Source organism: Euwallacea similis, chromosome 2 (genome assembly GCF_039881205.1).
Source record: "Euwallacea similis isolate ESF13 chromosome 2, ESF131.1, whole genome shotgun sequence".
Lineage (NCBI taxonomy): Eukaryota > Metazoa > Arthropoda > Insecta > Coleoptera > Curculionidae > Euwallacea > Euwallacea similis.
In genome coordinates this window covers 8897134-8921163 of record NC_089610.1, presented here as the reverse complement: position 1 = coordinate 8921163, position 24030 = coordinate 8897134, and the positions used below count along the sequence as shown (strand labels likewise).

Genomic DNA, 24030 nt, shown 5'->3' with positions numbered 1-24030 from the left:
CAGTTACAAAGAAAAATAAATAAATCCGCCTGCGGCTGGCAAGCTATTATCGGAGTTATTCGATAAATTTCAGTTTAAATGCGGCCAATATAATGTTGGGAAATTGAATCCAGAGGTAGAGTATGCCAATGGAATGTGGCGGAAAAGCGAGAGGAATAATCCGTGAATGCTTTGATGAAAACTTATTGGTGGTATTGTAATTTCTTTGGGGCAAAAACGAGATATTATTAAATGAAAGATATCGAGAGCTTACCTTTTTATGTGTTACTGGCACGGTTTCCCTCCCTCGACCCCCTCATGCAGGGACTGATTTCACTATTTACCCTCCCAAATCACCTGCACAAACAGAGAACAGACCCGTCAATACAGGCAATTGATCGATATTTCACGTAAACAAGCACTTCAACCGTACTAATTAATCGACGGCTCTGGATCTGATCGTGCCGGGTTTTGCGCGAAAATCAAATTAAAACTGTCGGAAAATTAAGTTATCTATGTCAGCTGTTTTTCGCGAAGCTATTGATCGGAGGAAAAACGCATGCTTCCTTTCAGTGTTTTTGTATACAGCGGCCCAAGGATAAGTGGGAAAATTGCGTTTGGACTAATGGAAGAAATGTACATGTGGGGTGTGGCTGACCATAGAATCATGCAGCTGCATTTTAGGCTACAATCCTAAAGCTTTATTTAAAAATTCACGACTATATAATACAGTATTGGTAAAAATGTTTATATAGATTTGTAAGCTACAATATAAATAAATTCCATATTTGAAACGTCGGTATAAAGTAAAAGGCAGCATAACATAAATGTATGTATATAAATAAGTACGCAATACTAAACAATAACAATGAGAATTAATTTTTGCGATAAATACAACACTAAAACGAATATTTTATAGGCTTAAAGCCTGTCTTATCTGCATATTGTCTACTTCGTAAGTACGTCAAAGGCATGTCCACATGAAGGAATAAAACTTAAAAACGCTCCTATTCAAAGCTCAAACCGCTATCTGCAATAATGGAAAAATTTAAACTTGATTAAACCAAAGGTAGTCATGACATCTTTTCCGCAATATTTGGGACTTAAATTTATCACAAAATAGCGCAACATTACGCCACTGTCATATTATTGACAGTGTTTTGCCATTTTTCCTTGTGCTGGTCAAGCCCAAAAGCCGAGTCGTAGTTGCCTTTAGTGATGAAAAGCCGCTTAAAATGAGGCGTGCAATAGAGCAGGCCCTGGTTATACGAGTAGGAATCCATCCTGGGAAAACAAATGATTGACTGCTGTCAAATTGCACCGTCAAAAAATGCACGTCTTACGACTTTATTTAACAAATGAATTCGTCAAAATGGCGATTTAAAAAATGTTTCAACGTTACCTTAATATGCAGGAACATTCCATGCACTTGAAGCAGCTCTTGTGGTAAATATTGCCGTGAATGGATATTTTTTCCAGAGGATAGACCTTGTCGTTGCAGCTCTGACATGTTTCGGTTATAGCAGCCGAAATTTCCTTTATTAAATAAACCCCAGTTTTTAAAAAAATTCGTGGGCCAATTGGTGTCTTTCTGTGTTTGTCTTTCGCGCAATAATAAAAAGTAACTTTAGCGGAAGATAAATAATTTATTAAAATCAATCCTTCAACATTTGAAAAAATTGGCACAATAATTCGCTAAAAACGTCAATAATAAAAGTAACTCTAAAGGCGACTTATGCTTTAAAGGAAGCTACAAGTATAACAAACTTCAATAAAAGTTTATATAAAAGTTCCGTTAAAAACGACTAGACTGGTGAACGAATTAAAGTATATAATATATCAATACAATACAAAGAGAACGTAACAGAAGCATAGACATAGAAAACTTTAACGTCAAGATGAACTTAAGGGTATAATAGAGTGCGCTTAACTCACAGCTTAATAAATATCAGAAAACACTTAACATAAACCTTTGAACATTGCAAATTAACAACAACTACAACATTAAGTGTGAATAGATATAACTGAAACATTATATGTAGAAATACGAAACTGCATTCCAATTTCAAATTATGAATTTCCTACTGTCAAAAATTGAATTCATAGATGTCGCCAGTAATATGCATCACTCAGGCCATCTTTGAATGATATTTTTCAGTTGTGTTAGAGCAAGTAAAAAGTCAAAAATTTAGTACTATGAATAAGGAAAAGTGAATAAAGATAATATGGTATTAGTGACGTAAAAAATACAAAATCACCTGCAATTTGTAGGCTTTGTCGCCAGATAACGAGGAACACTAGTCATTTCTGTTTTTTTAAGAGTAGGGTTATTTTTCGATTCGAGGTAAAAAAAGATATAGTTGTAAAATATTCGACCGAGACAACATATTCGGCTGGTAAATCACCAATTTTAAGAAACAGAAGAAAAAAGTTGCTTTCCGATCCTTGTCATGTTCTTAAAGTTGTAGATTCCTTACAATGTCTAGAAACAAGACAAAATAACGTCTCTAGATTCACCAATTTCATACACCCTTAAATCTTGCTCTAATTTAGTACCTCATCTACGGCAAAATAGTTCTATAAAACTCACTAAACCTATAAAAGAAATAACCGCATATTATGTTTATATCTATTGCTTCTCCATACTCTATATACATTATTAATAAATCCCTCAAGGTCGTGAAAGTTTTATGTTGATGTTGAGATACACACAGAAGAGAGACTTAACACACAATAAAAAAACATACCAAAAAATGATAATTAATTTTGTCACTGATACTTATCATAAAAACGTCGAGATGTGATTGGTGTTTTATTATTTCGGGGAGGACGAGAAGTGATATTTTTTCCTTAAGGAACTTCGGCGTTTCACTGCAAAAATAATTGATTAAACTATATTATGTACACACTGCTAATCGCACATAAAAGGGAAGCTGCATGCGGCGTGCTAAAGGCACACTTAAAATCCAAACAAAACGGAAAAGACAAACACAAAAAGGCGCTTAAAAACAGAGGGAAAAACAACTAAAAAATTGCCAAAAAAGTTTCCACAGGTCAAAAAAAGAGACATGCAGTTGACACAAACAACTTACCACGAAGCGATTGGGCTTCACTCTTGGCGATTTGGGAGATCCATTACTTGAGTCTCTCATTTGTTCGAACTTGGCTCTTATTCTGAAGTAAATATACCAAATCATCATGGAAATCGCTGAATACGAAGAAAAATAATAAAACTTACACCCTTGTGGACTCAACTTGCGACTGCTCCTCCCCAAATTCTTCCACTACATTCACAGAATTCTGCTCCTTCTTGATTTCATTCGCCTCCCATTTCTCGAATTTAGCCCTCAGCTGTTTTGCCCTGGCGGCTTTTTGGGCCTAAAAAATTCTCATTATTCTCCTCTTCACCACTTTTCAATCTTTCTCACTTCAATTAGATCTTCAGGCAGTTTTCCAGTCTGGTCAGTTTCATCCTCATCTTCTTCCTCATACTCTGAAGACTCCTCCTCTTCGTCGCTCCGAGATTCAGGTCTCGCTGGCTCAGGAGGGGGAGTGAAACATTTCAACGGTTTGGGGCCTGTTTATTATTAACTTCAAAAATCAAAATGAATAATAAAATTTGATTACCTAAAACTTCGGGCTCTTTAGAGAGATTCTCCTCCATTTGCCTGAATTTGTTGAGCATTTTGGAAGCAGTATGAGACTCTTGGGCCACTTTGGAGTCATCGATATACTCCTCAGATCGCACTACCTCAGGATCACGGTAAATTTCACGTTCTGGTGTGTCATTCTATGAGGAAAGAATAGAAATTTAAACATAATACAATTGTGATATTTAATTATCAACTGAAATTTTGGGGTTTTTTAGAAAGTTAATAAGCAAACAACATTGGGCGTATGTTAAAGATATTCGAGGCTGCACACAAGTAGTGTTTTTAACCTTGACTTGAGAGGGGTCTCTCGGTGGGGTTATCCGAAACTGCCGCTTTTCCTTCTGGGGTTCCTTGTAGGTTTCAAAGAATTTAAACCGCTCCTGTATCTCCGCAGTTCGCACTTCAATTTCCTCCACCTGTTCAGTAGACTTAACGGTGTCTTCTTTGCTGGTTTTTTCCAGGTACGCCTGTATAAAAACACGTTGGCGAAACTGACACTCAAGAGGCAAAAATCCATTTTTAAGGGGAATTAGGATGTATATATAAATCTCTGAGTTTACTTACTTCTCTGGCCTTTTTGACTTCTAATTTGGGGGGAGTGACCGGAGAAATTTGGGGTGGTTTCGATGCACTAGCGTCTAATTCTAGGAACATTGACCTGGACTTTTTGCTTATTTCTGAAACAGAAAATCAATAAATTCAACCCCAAAAACCTCTTTTACCTGTATTTTTACCGCTTTCGTACACTTCCTCCTCCTCGTTCCTGTTGTCCCGATTAAGCCTGTCATTGGCCATCTCCCCTTTCTCGAATCGCTCCTTGATTGACTTCGTATCACAGACCTCGATTTCCTCCGAGAGATTTTTCCTTAGATTCGCGCTTGAATCGCTCTGCATCACCGCTTGCTGGTAGGCCTCCTTCATTTTCTCCTGTTTGCCCTAAGGAATGAAATATTTTTTAAAATAATTCTAGAAACTTCCAACAAATTTTTACCATGAACAGCCGGGTCCTAATATTCTGTATCTCTTGTTTAGTCTCTTCTCTCCTCTCTTCTCGGGCGTGGTCGCCCTGCTCCCATCTTTTTTTCACATCGGACATTCCAGTGAAATGGAAAGGTTTTTCTTTTTGTACTTTTCTCGCCCTGAAAGACCCAAAATGTATATAGATCGATAAAACTAACGTCAATTTTCCGCAATTGACAAAAAATGATTACTTTTTTCACTCATCACTCCACGCAGTATTGCGTGCATACACCTAGACCTGTGATCATTATTGAGAATGATCCTCTACACACTACATACCTCACCAGATCTGGATCGTCGCCCTCAGGCACTTCCTCCTCCTCCTCTTCTGACTCGGACTCCTCAATAGGCACCCCATCTAATGCTTCATTAGACACTCCAATGTCCATGCCATGTTTCTGGAATCTAAAACTCAAACCTAACCACAAAATCTAAACAATTTCCGAATCACGCACTTAGCCAATTTGGACAAAATACTGGGAGATCGCTCCACTTTGCCTGATGCTCTTTCAATATCGCTCGTTTCAGTGTGCTGAGATTGAAAATGCTCGAAGTGTTGGAATCGCTCTTTGACATTGAGACTTTGCAGTTCTTCTAGGCCCAAGTCCGGCTTATCGCTGGCTGTAAATATTCGGGAAATTTAATCTTATTTTATACGCTTTGACGTCTGATGGTTAGTAGGCATGATTGGGTTTACACATTGAAAGTTAAATTCAAGGGAAAAAAGTCATAAATCTTCTGTTAATAAATTCACACCCAAAATACAAACAGTCTACCTCTGACTACGCCAGGAGGTAATTCTTGGGGTTCATTCTCGCGAATTATTAGCTCGGGCTTTCTAGGTCTCGCTGTGAACAATGCCAAAATAGATACTTTTTCTAGAAAACTAAAAAAAAGAAACTTACGAGAAGGGTCTTCTTCGACTGCTTTAGGCGCGAATAATGCTTTGAAATGGGGTTTGCAATAGAGATTACCATCGTTGCTTTCGTAAGTGTCTACTCTGCAATACACCAATTTTTGGTAATAAAAGTTCAATAAGAATAAAAATCATGTAAACTTACGTCAATTGCTTGCTGCACTCAGTACAACGGAAGCACTTCTGGTGCCACACCGCCTTTTCGGCTTTAATCTGCTCCATTTGGAAAACTTGCTTGCCGCAGGCCCTGCAGTTCGATGGGAGTTCGATTTGAGCGCCCTAAAATAGGTAAATATAACTTCAAAATGAATGTTAAACATCAGGAGCTCCACTCTGCACTCTGGGGAGTAGAATGTTCCGTTGGAAATGATGTCAAAATAGCCTGTCAAAACAGCGTTCTAATATTAAATTTTAACGGAATCACATCATTTTCACGGCATTTCCCGCAGAACGGCATAATTAGAGTGAGGCAGATGTTATGTGTAGGTTTTATAAATAATTTCTCACATTGCTAAACTTCTCCTGAGCCTTAGTGGAGTCTGAGGATCTGACGTGAAGTACGTTCTTCTTCTGGAGAGCATCAAATTTCGAGAAGCTCGATTTCTACAAAAAAATCAGGGTAAATTATTCAACATGTCCTATTAAAGTCTTGAACAAACACCAAAAAATCCTTCACCCCTTTAAACTGTTCAATAATATTAGTGTTTGATAATAATTTAGAGGTCGACAGTGTTTAAGTCTTAACAAAACACACAAAGTTTACAAACCTATATCTGTACACTTACCGAATTCGGGTTTTTGAAGCAGCAACTACTATTGTTAGTCCCGAGGCTGCTAAACCTTTCTTTCTACATTTTGGTATACATACAACAAAACGAAAACATGCAAATACTTTAGGTGTTAGTGACTATAAGGGGGACTAACAATTAATTTCTTTGAGGCTAAAAAAGCGATATGAAGCCCTGCAGTTTATGGAGAAGCAATGAATACCCTTGTTCAGTCAAAAAATTATTCAATATTTCAATACAACATGGCTCTATCGAAGTTGTCCATTTATGAATTTCCGTTCTTGACATGTAAACCGTAATGTGAACAATTCGCTACACTGCAAATTTCACTTAAACAATACATTTTTCGATAAGCTGTTTTGAAAACAAACCAAGAATTTTTAAGTGATTGCGGTTTATGATGAGGGAGTTTTCGCACATTTCTGAGTTAGCACGGCTGAATTTCAAATGCAAATTAATAAGTTGGAGGAACATTATGATAATTATTTTTTTATAGGATATTCAATACTGTTTCCAACCCTGCTCGTAGTCCTATTAGTAGTATATACTTACCAAGGTCCTTACTGACACTCCTGAAAATACGTTATCGATGTGGTTATTGTTAGAATTATTGACCACGTCCGTCAGCGATTTAGTGCGCTACAAAAATTCGAATTAAGCGGTTTTAACGATGCGGCACATATTTCAGGCATGAGCGATTAACGTTAAGTAAGCAAAGGAAAAATGCCTCCGGCATCGAAGATCAATTCCGGTGGCATTTTACACGGTTGCAGTGCATAATCTTACCGTTCGATCAACGTTCTTTCGGTTATTCCTATCCTTTTCTAATTTTGTTAAATCGCCAAACGATCTACACTAATAAAACAGAGAAAAGCTGTTATTAGCAAAAAAAAGTCCTGGTCATGCATTTATCTAAATTTTAAAATTATTGTTGTACTTGTACTCTTGCAAACAGTAATTCAAGCTTCTATTAAAATTGAAGAATTTTAAATAAACAAATTCTTACCAAATTTTTGACGCTAACATTGTAAATATACTCCCCATCTACGGATCCGTTTGGGGTCTAAAATTACATTAGTGCAATCAACAGTAAAATCCGAAGGAAGTTATTGGGTAAAGACGCGCAAAATGCAAACAAAACTGTTAAAAACAAAACAACAAAAAAAAAGATAAAACAAACAAAACTTACAACCGATATGTTCTCTTTTTCCTCTTTTCGGGTCTTTTTCACTTTTTTCTTTTTTATTGACATGGATACTTCGCCGGGTGCGGACGACTCTACTATAGTTTCGGTATATTCAGTGCTCTAAGAAAAAAAACATTAAAGAATTAAATTAAATTAAACAAAAGTATATGGGATTTAACCGTAAACATAGGGCAGTGGCCTAAAACAATCAAATGTTGCATTGTTTTTACAATTTTTTTTTTTGGCAAATTAGTGCATGACTCATTTCTGACGACAAAATGACGTCATAGGGACACTAATATTTGGCGGCCTTCGGATCAAAAAAGTGCCTCACTTTTAGTGGAGTGTCGACAATGATGCAGAAGAAGTAAACATAAACAATTGCCAGCATTTCACCGAAATTTGTCCTATTTCTTGAACAGAAGGCCTCTAAGCACTAGAAACTTTGTAACATATACAGAGTGTTAGTATAATCATATTGTAAACTTTGGAAACAGATTTCTCTCAATAAGTAACAAAAACTATAAAAATCAATGCTACATGCTACAATGTATCTGGATCATTGAGCCAGAGTGTATTGCGTTTGTCAATGTCAATATCGTCAATGTTGGCACCCGTATAGATATAGAGCAATGACGGTGACGCTAGTGTTACTCCCAACGACTATTTTATCAAATTTATAACGAAATCCGGTAACTCAACTTATTTATACAAAATAAATAATATAAAAGGAGCACTAAAAACACGATTTCATGCATGAACACCATGTCCAAACCCTCCTACTTACTGCCACCCTTCTTAATCAACTTACATCATCATCCATATTCCCCATTTTTCCTTCCTGCCCCTCTGCTCCTCCCTCGAATTTGGTCTTAATTTGATTAATAAGGGTGGCACTCTTGGTCTCTGAAGTTTTCCTCACTAACCCCACCACCTCAGTTTTACTACTCTGAAACTGGCTTTTTAACTGTTTTACTATCTCTGGAGGAACAGTTTCCGTGTCCTTTTCCCTGTTACTAATCACCTCACTTCTGGATCTCTTGGTCAAAACTTCAGTATACTTTTCGCAGTAGTTTGAACTGGTTTCAGACTTGTGGTGGTGGATGAGTTCTTTGTAAGTTTCACTTGTGAATTTTGAGTTCACTTCGTTTGTTATTGTGCCATTGCTGACTTCTTCAGTCTTAACGTCGTTATTCACTTTAAAGCTATCAGAAACCTCCTTCTCGTTTCTGATAAACTCCTCTAAACTCCCATCATCGGTGTCGTCCAGGCTTTTAGTAGATTCGTTTTTGTTTAAACCCTCGTTGATGTTTTCATAAATAGCTTCTTTAGTAGAAATCTCCAAATGTTCATAAACACCCTCATCAGGCTCTGCTACGATATCAGTCTGTACCATGAGGTTTTCGTACATATTTTCTGGAGTAGTGTTTTTATAGAATTCCGTGTTTTCATAGAAGTTTTCTTCAGAGTTATGGGCCTCTTCCGTAGCATTATCGTGAGGTTTTTCCTCCTTAGGTGGAGTGATATTTGTTTCATCAGAAATTGTATTGTCTCTCTGAAACCCTTTGAGGAAGTCTATGTTCTCTTCACTGGGAGTTAGCATTGGCGAGGTAACGGTTTGAGTGAACAATAAAGTGGATGTTTCATCGCAACTCAAAAACATTCGGTCTTTAGCTGAGCATTTCTCTGGAGATTTTTCCTCTGAGTAGTCTGTAAGACACGTGGTGGGCAAGTTCAACTTTGGAGTCTCCTGTTGCATCTCATCAGGCCTCATCTCTACGCTTTCATAGAGATTGGAGGTGATTTCTTTCCCCACTTCCATTTGCTCATACTCCTGGGGCGCGCTTAAATCTACTGTCTTATTCTCTACCATTGGAACGTAGTTTTGGTCCAAATTGTCAGTCTTCTCGGGAATGCATTCGTAAATTTGCTCCTCATTGAGCCCGTTGTGTCTGAGCAGCGCTTTAGGCTCATCGTAGTAGTTCTCCTGTACCTCATTCTGCAGGAAGTTCTGTGTGATTGCAATATGCTTTTGAGGAGAAGAGATTCTCGGTAGGTTTTCGTAGGTGTCGTCCATTCCAGGAGGTTCTTCTTCCTTTTGAAGGTCGTCCTGCAATTTAGGTTAGTCAGCACACGTCACGCAAGCTGAAGTTAGGAGGCGAAAAATAAAAACAAATACACACTTGGCTCATGCAATTTTTTAGTCTGATATTAAATTCTTCCAGCAAAGCCTCTTCCAGATCTTTTTCCTCGTCACTTACTATTCGCGACTTCTTCACTGTGTCGGCCATATCTGCAACAAAAATGAACCTTGTGTTGTAAGGGAAAGTCACTGTTGAGAAATAATAATTATTGTTACTATTGCGGTACCTAATATCGAACGTATACTTTATGTATAATTTATTAAATTCATAATTCGAGAACGCCGTATCTTTACGGTGGTGGTTAAGTTTCGCAATAGTTGCGCGTTTTAACGGATTAAATGAATAATCAAGGCGAAACTTTACGGTATTGTTAATTAGTATACAATTTGCAAATAAAGGAGCTTAGGGTTTAATGACCATTTTAAAAAATATATTTCCATAGGGATCAAAGTGCTTAAAGCCAATAAATAATCAAAAGCAATTACGGCCTATTATTTTCAATATTCAAATTATTTATATTACGATAACCAGTTATAATGGTTTTTGTTTTCTTTCTCCTCTTCACACGCGGTTTCACCTTGAACCCGCTTCTCGGTTATGGTGTCGTTTTTCAGTGTCATTTTATACGAGGGAACGCGTAAAGCTTTTACATGTTAATAAATTGCTAATGAGCACTAAACACGGAGAAGCTTTCGATTATTCTTCAGTAACGAGCCAGCAAAAGGAAACTTGCTCGCTGCTGGCACCATCCAGTGGACGTTGTCCAAAGTTATTTAATGAATTATGTTTTTTTACACACACCCCTGGTAGAATAATGGCAACAAATTGGTGCCAAAGTACTTCCATAAGATTGCGTACTGCGTTTCATTAAAACCGCAATAAATTGCTCACACACTTAAATGCTTAACATGCAAGACAGTCGCACGTAATCGTAAAGTTGTTGATATTGTTGTAAAACAATGGGAGTAGTCGCTATTACTGTTAATCACATTATCCGGGATTTATTGCTATTTAATTTCCAATTAAGTATTTGGATCATACACGAGGCATATAAAAATGATATTTCCTGCGAAATACAACTTTGGGATGTTGAGAGAGAGAGAGTGCGGACTTTCAAAGTCAAGAAACGCATCGAAAAAGACTTTGAAACACATGAAACTATTATCAGGACTGTAACATCTTTAGTTGCTCGATGAGGCCATTCATCAGCGTACGTAATAAGTCATCAAACGGAAGTGTCTGGAACATGTGTGTGTTTCATAGCGAAGAAAAATCCGTCAGTATAGTTGATGGACTAATTAGACCGTCACATTAAACGACCTCTGCTTTGGGTGGTCATTGTAGAGAGAACGGCAGTCTGGACCAACGAACTGCAAGGACTGTAGCCAACAATTGACGGTACTTCACTAAAACTGACCCTATTTTTTGAACGGAAGGCTGCCATGCATTAATGCCCTTATGACATCATTTTGTCGCCAGAGATGCGTTATGTGGCGGCACAATCAGCACGTGGACAAGAAGGATCTGCCGTTCCAACTTTGTAATAAAAATTGGGCTGTGGTGTTCGCGAAATTTTATAAATAAATTAAGTTAGAGATCTAAGAAATGTTGACTTGTAGTACGCACATGCGTATTGAAATCTGACATTTTTTGGATTTATAATTTAGTTCTGTTAAATTCGACTGCCGTCACCGCCGATTGATAATATAATGTTTTCTTCCCCTGCTCGTCCGTCCATGGTACGTCCCGTGAACTGGAGGAAGGGGGACGCCGGAGTCGGTGGGGTTACTCTGTGAGAGTCGCTCCGCTGGATGGTGGGGGAAGGAGGTTGATCATGTCTTCGTATAAGTGGCAGAAGAGGCAACTCTCGCTCAGTAGCCGCTTCCTTTCGACTTGTAATTTCGGGTCAAGACACGTTATGATCTTAAAATCCCATGTTTTTCCTTTCCCGAATGTTTTATCCTTATTTAATCACATGAATAAAGCGAAGAATTAACATATTAATTTAAAGTACGAAACGCTTTTCGATCGCCGGTGGAAATCACCTCGTATCATTATTAAAAATCACGATTTTTAAATCTTAACGCGTTTTGATTTGAAATTACAAGTCGAGAGAAGGCGGTTGTTAGCTCAGGACAAACTGCCACCCTGATACTGATGCTGAACAATAAGTTGATGCAGTTGTCATATGCAACTGCTTCAACTGATTTTCACTCATCCAGCACACTTTTGCAATGTGCAAAAAACTGTTCTGTATGGCCCAATTTCGACGCTATTAGATCAGCGATTACTCACTTCTATCTTTAAATGCCAAGACCCATTAACAGTTGGTACATTAAGCACTAAATTTTCATTTTATTTAAATTGTCAAGAATATACCTACTAACTTACATAGACTGACTCATTGTTTCCGGAACCCATTGAGTAACGCACTATTAAGCCTTCGATGGTAGACACTAAAAAAACACATGCAACTGAAACTTTTTTCTGTTCGACAACGAAACTGGCCTAAATCGTTAAATTACAAATGAATCGGAACGGTTCGAGAAAAACTTGCGATTATCGAATTGGTGGATCGCCCAGTCATTCGTTACAAATAATAGAATTAGAACTGTAATGTTGCGCTGCAGCCTTTATTTATTTACTTTCGTACCTCGTTGGTACCGTATCGGTACTGCAACAAGAAAAAAATGCCAACGCGGCCCAAGAAACGTCGCCATGATGCGAAAGTTGCGGGGTACGCTGAACTTTGGAGACACCTTATTCTAAATCGGATTCTGCCTTATAAATAGCCTGACTGGAATGCCGGTTGTTGATGGGGAGGCCAATTTGCATTGTGTAACAATTTTAATGTCAAAAAGCCCAAGAAAAAAAAGAAAGATATGGAAAACACACACGGGACGAAGACAGCGCATATCGGTGGCTTCATGGGCGCCTCTGGGGATGGCAGCTCCAAGTCTAGTGTGTTATGAACCACCTTCACTACAAATCTTAATATCAATTTTTAAACTAAATTTTTTTGTGAGGCGAATTTTTGGTTGCTATTCCTGCCTTTCTATAAAAATACACACTTAAAATTCCGATTTTGTTTAGTCTACATCTTTGGTTATTGGGAAACTTCATGAACCCCACCAAAAACCTCTCTTTAAATAAGGATGATTACTGTTAAATCGCACAACAACTCAACATCATAAATTCGTAGAAGTTCAAAAGGCGATAAGAGGTGACAACATTTTTCATTTTTATCGCTCAATCATTATCAACTTGACTCACGGAAACGATACGGTTTTCATAATAAAAATTCTGTGAACAATTTCGGTAAAATACTGTTTTGAGGACTCAACACTTTTATCATCGCAAACGAATAGAATTAAGGCCTACATAAATAATAATTACCCGCGGGGGTTCTTGCAGCTGGTGCAGCCCGAGAACCGCAACAAAAAGTACAAAAATACGATATAAACTGGGAAAAGAAAAGAGGAAACCTGTTTGCATCTCTTATTGCTTTTTAGCTTTTTTAACATAAAAAGCACGCTTCGCCATTAAGCCTTTACCAACCATGTTGCCGTAGTGAGTTCAAAAACATTACAACAAAGTACTAAAAAAATCATTAAAAACGTGTTAAATCGGTCTTAAGGGGCGAGAGAGGCATGGATTAATCTCAGTGTAAACCCATAAAGAGCCTCGTTCTATGATGCTAAACACATAATGGCTTGATTAAACGGTATAAAATGTATGAAAGCTCGTTATTCCACAAAATTATCTACAGGCTGATTTGGGAGCGGAAGCCCCGATAAACATCTGAAACGGACACATTCCCAGTGAACCGAATCAAAAAAAGACCAAGAAATCAAATTTTATGTCTTTAATAATTCTTATCTTCACTAATCATCGTCTCTCTATGAGATGTTCGATGATTGCCCATGAATCTAGAAAATTATTTTAAGAGTAGAAGATTCTACAGAGCAAAATATCAGTTTTAAAAATTAAACTGCAGATAAAAGATAATTACTCAAACAATGGGATTTCACTTAAGACGCATTGTATAAATTGAACTAACGGATTTTCTGTAAAACCTTTCTCGCTTTGTATGTTTATAATGCATTATTTAAACATAACTGCACGTAAGAGCGCACTCTCTTTAAATAGAAAAAACTCGGTCTTTGTCCTTGCCACTGCGGAGATTAACATGGGAGAATCGTAGTGACAAATTTGCTTTTCAAATTTGGATCGGGATTGGGGTCAAAAAATTTACCATTTTGCGGCTTCGTGCCTTGGTAAACGCATGTGTTGAATCGCAGCTAGGAAGTACAAGATAATTCGTAGAAAATAAACAATTCGCTGAGAAATAATGCTGACAAATTCCTACAAAACTGACCCATTCCAGATTGTTCGGCAACGTCGCAGCTCTTTCTGTCAAATTCGGTATTTTGAAGAACAGCTAGACGCAACGTAGTCACATCGTAGCGACACTCTGGCAACGTTGTAGCTGTTTGTGCTAACGCAGTCCCATAGACTTTAGACTTATTGTTAGTCTAATTGCGGCAATTTCGATTTTAGAAAAACTTGTCTATACTAAGTTAAAAATATCGTTTTGAAGCATAGGTATTCTTAGAATAAAGCTTCGGGTTGCTATTATGTTTCACATTGTGAGAGAAAAAAAATTCGCAGGTCTTTTCGTACTCAAACGCCGAGGGGCTTGTAGGCCATTTGCTTGAATTCTGGCAAAAGAGCGCACATTTTAATAGCATGTACAACTTCAAAGACATGGAACATTTCCGGCTTCTTCCCGAAATAATGCTGAGAAGAATTTAGAGAATGTGAAAATAAACGCCAAAAAAACTGGACGGCCCCAATTTATATGTCTCACGTCAGAACGTTCTAGACGCACAATTAAGCATCTGAATATGCGAACGACGCCATATTTGAATTTAGCTGAATATCGTGTTTCAAAATGGCTAACTTATTTTGGCGCATGGCAGACAAGATGACCAACTTTTTCGATTCGCCATTGTTCTGTAATGGGTGAAAATTTGATTCAAATTTTCAACTGATGAAATTTCGCGAGCGGAATTTCATCCTACATTGGTGAAGCTCAGTTGTGAAGCCGAAAATATGCGCCATATGTAAAAATAAACTCATACGGTTAAGCACAAATCGACAAACAGGATCTAAAAATAGAAGAAGACAGTGTTACAGTTACCTACTAGTGAAAGATCTTTGAGATTTTCTATCGGGTGGGTGAAAGTAATTGGAAGAAGAAGACGCCCGAAGCAGTGCCATGATTCGCATATTAATTTTCAGCGGTGCCTATATCCTTTTCCTTTTATCTTGTTTTCGTTTCAAATCTTGACAAAATGATGTCAACACGCTTACAAAGACAAAATGGTGCTATCAAAACAATATCAGTGCACAAAACGGCGTTCGATAATCAAAAAACAAACATTGGCATTGTTGATGGAACAGAAAAACCGAAGTCAATTGGATATAATCAATTTTAATCGCCTGACGATAAATCCTCTGGCTTTAGGAAGTTGCATGTATCCCACTGCGTGTTGTTTGCTTATTTTAAGAACAGATGAACAGAACGGGCAATGTTCCGAGAAGAATAAATTAGATTTTACTTAAGTAAGTTTGTTTGTGTGTGTTGTGGCACAAGTAACTTCGCCAGTCAATCCACCGATTACGTCACCGCTTTAATCTGGGTTTATGGATGCTTTACACTTACAATAATAGAAATTAAGCGCCGATTAAAACGATCTGTTTTGATGGTTTTGGTCTGGCGAACGTCGGGCGTTCAATTCGTGCGAGAATTGTGAGTGAACAGGCAGAAAAGGGGGCAGTTATCTTTCTGGATTCAAGTTCTATGCGATTAATGCAACGAACAAAGAAGAATGCCACAAGTAGCAATATGCGAAAAAATACAAACAACCGCGTTTCCTTCTTGAACGATGATCGCAATGACGCACACATTTCCTCTCACATTAATTATTGTACTACTGCGGCAAAGTAAACATAGAAAAAGTCGTTCTATTTGCCTCTACATCCTGTATACTCCGAGTTTGCCGGTCAGATGCTTATCAGAGAACATAAACCTCACTTCGGTTCAACATTATGAAGATTTTTGTCATCAATCTGGCACCACCGTCCAAACACCTCTTAAATGACGTCACACCCATGCAAATTGTGCATATCTGGGAAACATGGCAACTAACAAACGACGGTTGCAGGGTTGCAGTATTGCCAGGAAATTTAAGGAATTCTTGCTGCTAACAATCGAAGTCACGACATGAACTCCTACCCAATGTTTTTTCAGTACCCGAGTGTGTGAAAGAGCGTTGTTTGGGTTCGCGAAACCGGAACCACACACGAGGGCCCAAGTAAACTCGACCGATCGCTGTATCTGCTCGCTATGTGGCAACGATTTTCGCTCAATGAAAAATGCCATACCAAATAGCGAAAGCGATTAGCGAAACAAAGAAGGTGTACGTAAGCGTGTTCGAGCAAAAACGATTAAAACGGCCATAAAGAAAAGTGAAGAGGACTGCGAGACGTTAAGAGTTGACCGAGTTCAAGGTTCGGTTGGGTCATTATTTCAACGGAACCATTCTGAATGGTCGGTTAAGACCGAGGTTGCACAGAGGGCCTCGAAGATGGTGATTTTTCGTTATGGAATGCATTTGCTGGTCTAGACATCAATGACGCCTTACAGATTTTTTTTAATCCATAAAAACAACGGTGGAAAAAGCAGTCTACGAAAGCCTATTAGAGTCTTTAAATCCAAAAAATGATTTTGCTTTATTTTGCCTTCGGAAATTCATCTGTCCTACTGTAAAAGAAAAATCTTTGGCACGACAATTTCTTGGTCGGTGCATCAATGCACTACACCATTGTATATTAAATAAATATGTGGCAATACAGAAATATTCATGAGCAGCGATACAAAACTACGAGAATTTAATTGGAGAATAGGTACCTATTTATAACTCGCTTATTTTCACAACTCAAAATATGCACAAAGTGGCCGAGATAACATGTCTCACCTACCTATTTGGATACCTAATAGATTTTTAAAACAACATTAAACATATACATACATATATGTTATAATTCTGATGTTGAACATTATTATTTTTTGTAAATGTGCATACACGGTATGTTTCATAACCCCGTGTCATACCCAACTTACATTTTTTCAAATGGAACAACTTATACAGGGCCCCAAATGAGGCCCGTTAAACGAGCCCCATTGGGATTTCGGTTATCTTAAGGGATACTAAGTTGTTTAAATTAGAGCAATGCTCCCCAATTTAACGCTTAATAAGAATACGTTTTAAATTAACACTATGGCCAATACTTCTCTCAATATCCATGAAAAAGTGAAATTTGTAATTCCTTTTTTGCTTATAAATCGTTTTTAAAAAAATGACCAAAGCTAAGTAAAACAAAAAGTAGCAGATATGTTTTAAAATCATGTTGAATTAAGTTGGAAAAAGAAATATCTTTGAAAGGAAAATCAGGGAAATTGAAAAAAAGGTAAATTTGATATACTACGGCTTTATGAAATATCCTTTATATGCACATTTAAAAAAATCAATTGCAACATAAACTCTACAACTGTTCTATTTAATTTTTTTTAATCTACTAAGTATCCTGATGAAGAGTTAGGCACCTTACTTCGAACACCTTATACTTAATTGTTTTTACCTCAGAAATAGAAAGTATTCTGAATGGAATTCTAAAGAATTGGGCAAGATTAAAGCACAGCTTAATTAACCTTCCCAACAAATTACAATATGAAATAACAATCTTTACTCAGGAATCAAAAGATGAAAAATACTGGTAAATTCTAGTTGGCTTCTATTTTTCACATTTTGAGACACACCTTTACCATAAAAATGATTAACTGCTTTTCATTGACACATATCTAAAGAAAATAATGATATAAGAGAACAAACACACTGATCACAATCTTCCTTGGGCAATCTAGTTTCATACAAAGGATTCTAGATTGAAAAATTCAATTTAAACAAACATGATGCATCAAAACTAAATGAGGAATCAATGTGAAAAATAGAAATAACCATGAAACATCAAACATTCACACATAGTTGTTTATTTTGGGACAGGCCATTTTGGACTCTGTCCAAAAACTTTAATTTCTCTTGATCATTGTTGCAGGTAGAATTATGTATGGTTGCCTTGGCCTTTCAGTACCTACATATACCAACTCGAAGAACACTTTAAGATCTTGGTAAAGAATGGAGAATTTTGATTTGAATTTAAGTGAAGACTAACTGAACATCATTTTTTTATTTGTTTGTTTCACATATTTACTTTGAATCACATTTCAAAACCAAATCTAATATTTTGCTTAATTTCTTTAATTATCAGCTTTATATTGTGGCTATGCTCAATTTCATTCTCTATCTGTTTGTAATAATCAATTGCTGCGGGTGGAATGACCGCATAGCAAAATTGCTCGCAAATTTCTATTTTGCAATGTTATTAATTACTTCATACTCCCTTTCTTACTTCTAAGTAAACATTAAAAATTCCAAATTTGGAAGCCTTAATTTTAATACGTGTTTATTATGGATAAAATATCGTGAAAAAGTCGAATATAGACCTATGTAGCTTCAGGGTGTTTAAGGTATATGAAACCCCCCTAGAGGTCCAAGTGTATGGTTTAAATTCAGATGAATTGCAGTGGTATTACTCATCGGCATTATTCTCTGAAACTTCTTTGAATTCTTTCCAATATCAAAATAATGAAAATGAACAGTTGCAAATAGTGAAAATCCAAAAACTAATGCTTGTTGAGTAGTACCCATCCTCATGTCCATTGCCATTGTCCCGTTCTTGGGCTTAAATTTGAGCCACTCTTCTATTCTTTAATACCTTATAACTTTCCGCTTATTAATATCACACGGGCAAACTTAACTGCGACACTACATAGTGTTTGGAGTCTCCTATATGTAAACTTAAAGAGTTTAAAAAAGGTCAAAAACCCACTACTCTTAGACTTGTTTTGACATTGTATTAACATGAAGTTAACGGCCTTAAATAAACACAAAATCCTCTGCCATAATTTCCATGTTATTACGCACCTGCTGGGTGCACTTGCCTGCATAGGGGGTCAGCCCAATTACCTTCAAGGCAGAGCACTTTTCCTGACTGAACTAAACCCCATGGCGGCTTTCGCCTTAAATCTTATCGCATATAATTAACGTTCTAACTCACCGTTAAGTGGGATTTGTATGGATTGTCTGTTGTAAAGGGCACAGCACTATCGGAGGCACGAAAACACACACCTACACGTTCAAAACCAGGCTCAGACTGATTGAAATTGAAAATTGTTGAAGAAATTTGATAGCCGAGCGGAGCTAAGAATAAACCGACGTCTGCGCAGATTGAAAGCGTCGTGGTGGTTCGGATGGAACTTGATGATAAAAACTGTGGATGTGCAATTTTAATGGTAAAAATTGCAAGACAGAGGGGGAATTGGTGAATAGAGTTTTTGATAAATACTAAAATAATAAAGGACTTTTGGGATTTTAATTTTGGCGGATAACTAAATGGTGGAGGAACGCGGCTTTCGATTGGTTGGTGATCCAAATGATGGCTGTTCAATTTAGTAATAGGCGCTTTCAGTGGTTTTAACGGCCCTTAAAGCTCTAAAATTGTGCACTCACCGCTCTAGGTGCAATAATAACGGGATTTTTAATTACAATTTATAACATAATTTATTAATATACTTAATTTTAACAATTCTATAGCAAAAATCTTAACACTTTCATACAAAACATCACATTTTAAACTTACACTCAGTTCTACAACGTATTTTTCCTATTTTTCTTGGCTTTTGCTCCTTTGAGGGCTCCCCTCTTGGCCCCTTTAACAATCCCCCTCATTTGCCCCATCCCCTTAGCCTTTTTCCTCTTGTTGAGGGTGCTCCGCTGCAGGGGCACATAAGCGTAAGGGTCCAGCTTCTTGTCTTTCTTTTTGGCATCGCCGGAGGCCTTTTTGCTCTTATACTCCCCTCCTAAAGAGGTTGTGCTTTTCACTGAGGATGTCGAGGTAATTGGACGATGTATTCCAATACCTCCTCTTTTGTATTTTGAGGAAGGAATTGAGCTGAAACCGCTTTTAGAGGATGCTGGACACTTTCTTTTACGGTTTGCTATTAAGAGAGTTTCTGCAACGCTGGTGGCTTCGTCTTCCGTGTCGGAACTGTCGGATTTAAAGTTGATTTTGTCGTTTTGAATGTCGTCGTCACTTGAATCGTCATCGTCTTTGATTATAAGTCGTCCATCTGAAGAGTTTTTAAAGCCTCGATTTTTATCCTTAATTTTCTTTTGGTTTAAAGTTGTGCTTTGCCCAGGATTAGTAGCGGTGATTTTGCTGACTGCAGTGGGGTCAATGAAGTCCACAATATTTTCCGGGTCTTCTTCAATCCAAGTATTAGGTTTCCTTTTATTAGGTTTCTGCTCTGCAGTCAAATCGTCTTCATCAGAGTCACTATCAGCCAAAATCTCTTCCATACTCTTGGGTTTGGATTTAACAACAAACTCCGCCATAGTCTCACCATCATCCCCTTCCTCCTCCTCCTCCTCCTCCTCCTTTTTATGCTTCTTCTCTCTTTTCTTCCTCTCATTTATCTTCCTCAAATTTTTCAATCTTTTAAGCATAACTTCATCGTTCTTAGAGACGAATTGAATAACACAATCCGTTCCATATTTGCGAACCAATCGATCTAAAATGTCTCGCACTTTCAATCTAAAATGTCTCTTACAATCTTCAGTCATACTTGTTAGGGCTTTTACAATACCCTCCATGGAGGCCTGCACCATGAGGGAAGGCAAGGTGGTACAGTAGACCTTGATGAAGCTCAAGCTTGAAGCTACAATTTCTCTAGTTTTACTACTTGCAAGAGCTATCATGTTAGTTAAAATAAGTCTAATGTTATCTTGCCCTAAAGCCCCTGAAAAGTTGTGTAAAGCTGAGGCTAAGGCTAAAATAGTGCTGCAGACCATTTGGGGCGTACCTGCGAGCCCTGCCGAGAGCATTACCACAAATTCATTCATTTGATCGTGTCCCATAAGAGTTTCCCCGATGGTATTTAGAAGATCATAGGCGGTTTTCCTGCATTTCTGGTTTATATCTTTGCAACAAAGTACAGCTTCTGGTATTATATTTCTTATAAGTTTGCTATCATTGTCTAAATTGGGCTGTGCTTTTATTAGATAGCTAAAGCACCGCAAGCGGGCCCCTTTGCTTGAAGTAGCAGCTGTCTCCAGGCTTTTTGAAAGTAGCCTTCGTACCTCCTTTCGATTAATTTTGACAAAACTTTTACAGCCCTTAGATTCTCCTGAAACAATCTCCTCAAGGATTCTATACGCCTTCTTCTGTTCTTTGTTGTTTTTGATTTCAGGTAAGTTTTGAACGCATTGATTGTATACTAAGGAGATACTTTCAAGGCTTTGATAGGGAATTAACGCTCTTATGAGATCCAAAATTGATTCTTTAATGAAATGATCTTCTGGTTCATCACTAGAGGCATTTAGCCGCTCTAAAGCATTTGTAAATAACTGCTGATTGAGCTCCTCACGAGAAATTGTGAGGTATAATTTGATAGTTTCCAAACAGGCCAAACGCTGCCCTTCCTCGTCTGAACCTATAGGCTTAGTAGTGTACAAGTTAAAAAGAATTGGCAAGTAATTTTTGTCGAATCTAGCTAATTCTGCCAGATCTTCAGCATTTTCACTTTCTTTGGCACTTTGTATGAGTCTTCTGAGTGCTGCCATCACTGCTAAACGTAATTCTTTTCTGTCAGAAATTGCAACTCCCAATACTTTAGCCAGGCTTTTAAACTCGCTCTTAATGTCAGTGGGGTGATTACAGAAGCAGGGGAGTAAGCTCCACAATTGCAAGTACAGGAGTTCGCTGCTGTGAGCCCCAATTCCATTGTAAGCCTGCGCAAGCTGCGCAGACTTTTGCTGACAAACACGGGCCAATGGGAAAATTCCCTCACGGAAAAAGGCCAAGGTGGAAAACTTGATGTTCTCTTTTAAAACTGGGAGAAGCCAGGAACGGTCAATGTTTAAATCACCATTAGACTTCTTTAGGGGAATTACTTCCAGGACTTTTTCAGGGCCTATAGAACGAATAGCGGCTCCCACTGCGTATTCCAGTTCGGTGTTATAACTGCAAAAGTAGATAAAAAAAGAAAGTACCATAAATGAAAAGTACACTTCATCAAACAAAAACTTACCTGAACTTATATGAATCTCTCAATTCAGCTAAACCTTTCAAAGTATCATCAAACATGTCTCTGCAGTTTATTCCTGCAGCCTCAAACATCACACCAATAATATGTAATACCTGATGCCAAGAGGCATTATATTGGTAGCTAAGGCAGAGGTGGATTATATTAAAGCATCTTTCAAGTTTGGACCTGTATTGATTGACTGTGTCAGAAGACTCACAAGCTGGACCTGCTACATCTTTTAAGACCACCTAAAGTTAATTTATTATGCATGTAAATTTTGGCAGAGATATAGTATGTAAAGTTTTATAACATAATTTTAGACTTTTCTTACCACATTCTATATGTGCAAAACTCATGAGCCCAGCTTCAAACACCATTTTATTAACTTACCCAACTAGCTATTTTCAAAACTTCACTCACCTCTAAACACCGTGTTGCCCCATTCATAACTTCTACCTTTCCAGAAAGCCACATCTCTGACACTGTGGTACAAAACTTTGGCAGCAATGCCATAGCTACAGATAGTTCGGTGTCTGCTAAATGAATGTGGGCTTCCTGCATGACTAATAGCCAAGCCAGAGTAGGCTGAACATTCATAACCCCTGGCTGGTACTCATATAAGGCTGTTATGAGCTTACTATTCAAATCACTTGAAATAATTGATTTCTGTGCTGAAAACAGTGAGTGCATCACTTGAAGGCCACAAATAGTTACTATTGGATAGTTCAAAGTCATTAGCCGCAATATAGTTTCACAGCATTTTTTGATGTGTACTTTTGGGAAGTTTTGAATGCTTTCTTTCAGAAGTCCTAAAGTGTGAAGGATGGTTGTTTGGCTTGATTGTATAGAACTAAGTTCCACACACCCAACACTACCCCCAAGACAATTCTCCAAAATTTCTTCACAGAATTCTGCACACTTTTCTGCAGCTGTGTTGTGACCTTTTTCAAAACATGGAGACTTTACTACAGCTGCAACAGCATGTTGTCCTGCTTTACGCCATTTAGGCTTGGTATGAATGCAAAATGGGTTTAACATGGCTGAAAAAATTTGTTTTGTGGTGGTATGTGTCCATTGGATTGATTCCTGTGCTCTCAAAACTGTTGCCAAAACACCCAAGGTAGACTTGATAATCACATTATTTTCTGCTGCAGCAAAATCCTTTAAAATGTGCAACATTTTAGCAGTAACATCATTGAAACTCTTTCTTAGAACTGCCTCTGGAACTGCCTTGATTCCCATACTTAGAAGAGATAATACTGCAGTAATTTGATCTTCATTTTTCTCTTCACCGTTGTATACAGTGTCTAGAGTTGTTAGAAGTGTGCAGTAATATTCAGTTGATGACTCAGTTCCTCCATTTTGCTTGATAACTTCAGTAACTGCTGCTAAAATTGCTAGCATTTCCTTATGCAATGCAGAATCTGCATGGAAGGTTTTCATAAACTTCCCAAATGACATATTACTGCACTCAGACCACTCTGATGCAAATGACTGCATAGTATGATAGGAACCAGCAGAATCTTCATAACAACTCTCTGACTCCATTTCATAGCTGTCTTCCAGGGACATATCTACATCTTCATGTTGAGACGTTTTGAGAAGCTGCAGGGCGTCGTGTTTTCTCAAGGTATCTGTGGTAAGGCTACTGGGGCCTAAATCATCTTGGAAAAAGCGACTTTTTGCCTGCTCTCTATATTTATGCGTTTCTGGGTTTGAGCTAGAGCTCTGCCCCTTGGGCCATCTCTTGCCTTTGGTTTGTCCCTTTAATTTACTTCGAAATTTGCCCATTTTAGGCGACAAATGCAATCTGACTTGCAGGCTAAAAATGAAAGTTAGAAATTATTGGTTTTACAAGAAAAGCTGTTTTATTTCACATACATTGTATGAACTTTTGAGTATCTATCTATCAGAATGTGCAGAATTCTTTAATAATCTAGGTGTTTTTGGGGCACCCGAAAAGGAATATAACTATTAGTGAGGTTAAGGTATAGCTAACAAAATTGGCCTAATTTTCAAAGTCAACGCCACGTGCTTCTGATTTTCTGAATTAGAAAGAGCTGAAAGTACTGG

At 37.6% G+C, this 24030-nt stretch overlaps 2 protein-coding genes across 12 annotated transcripts; both read right to left on the bottom strand.

The window, feature by feature from the left end:
- Window positions 1-657: 657 nt before the first annotated feature.
- On the bottom strand, window positions 658-19078 carry LOC136419445 (microtubule-associated protein futsch). 10 transcript variants are annotated; one of them, XM_066405742.1, is made up of 24 exons: window positions 18930-19078; window positions 9726-9835; window positions 8354-9652; window positions 7546-7662; window positions 7363-7419; window positions 7143-7211; window positions 6909-6995; window positions 6354-6416; window positions 6076-6171; window positions 5714-5847; window positions 5558-5652; window positions 5429-5500; window positions 5108-5273; window positions 4932-5057; window positions 4624-4771; window positions 4367-4568; window positions 4197-4309; window positions 3920-4099; window positions 3607-3769; window positions 3408-3556; window positions 3218-3357; window positions 3072-3153; window positions 1382-1515; window positions 658-1263 (listed from the first exon to the last, which is right to left on the bottom strand). In XM_066405742.1, the coding sequence occupies exons 2-24, from the start codon at window positions 9831-9833 to the stop codon at window positions 1110-1112; spliced, it is 3954 nt and encodes a 1317-aa protein (XP_066261839.1). In that variant the 5' UTR covers window positions 9834-9835; window positions 18930-19078; the 3' UTR covers window positions 658-1109. The 10 variants fall into 10 exon arrangements, with proteins under 10 accessions (XP_066261839.1, XP_066261840.1, XP_066261844.1 ...); XM_066405743.1 differs by lacking the exon at window positions 18930-19078 and adding an exon at window positions 18797-18815; XM_066405747.1 differs by lacking the exon at window positions 3920-4099.
- Window positions 19079-19507: 429 nt separating this feature from the next.
- On the bottom strand, window positions 19508-23923 carry LOC136415976 (RRP12-like protein). 2 transcript variants are annotated; one of them, XM_066400930.1, is made up of 4 exons: window positions 23839-23923; window positions 22378-23779; window positions 21961-22205; window positions 19508-21893 (listed from the first exon to the last, which is right to left on the bottom strand). In XM_066400930.1, the coding sequence occupies exons 2-4, from the start codon at window positions 23746-23748 to the stop codon at window positions 19520-19522; spliced, it is 3990 nt and encodes a 1329-aa protein (XP_066257027.1). In that variant the 5' UTR covers window positions 23749-23779; window positions 23839-23923; the 3' UTR covers window positions 19508-19519. The 2 variants fall into 2 exon arrangements, with proteins under 2 accessions (XP_066257027.1, XP_066257018.1); XM_066400921.1 differs by lacking the exon at window positions 23839-23923 and having other exon boundaries at window positions 22378-23804.
- Between the last annotated feature and the right edge of the window lie 107 nt (window positions 23924-24030).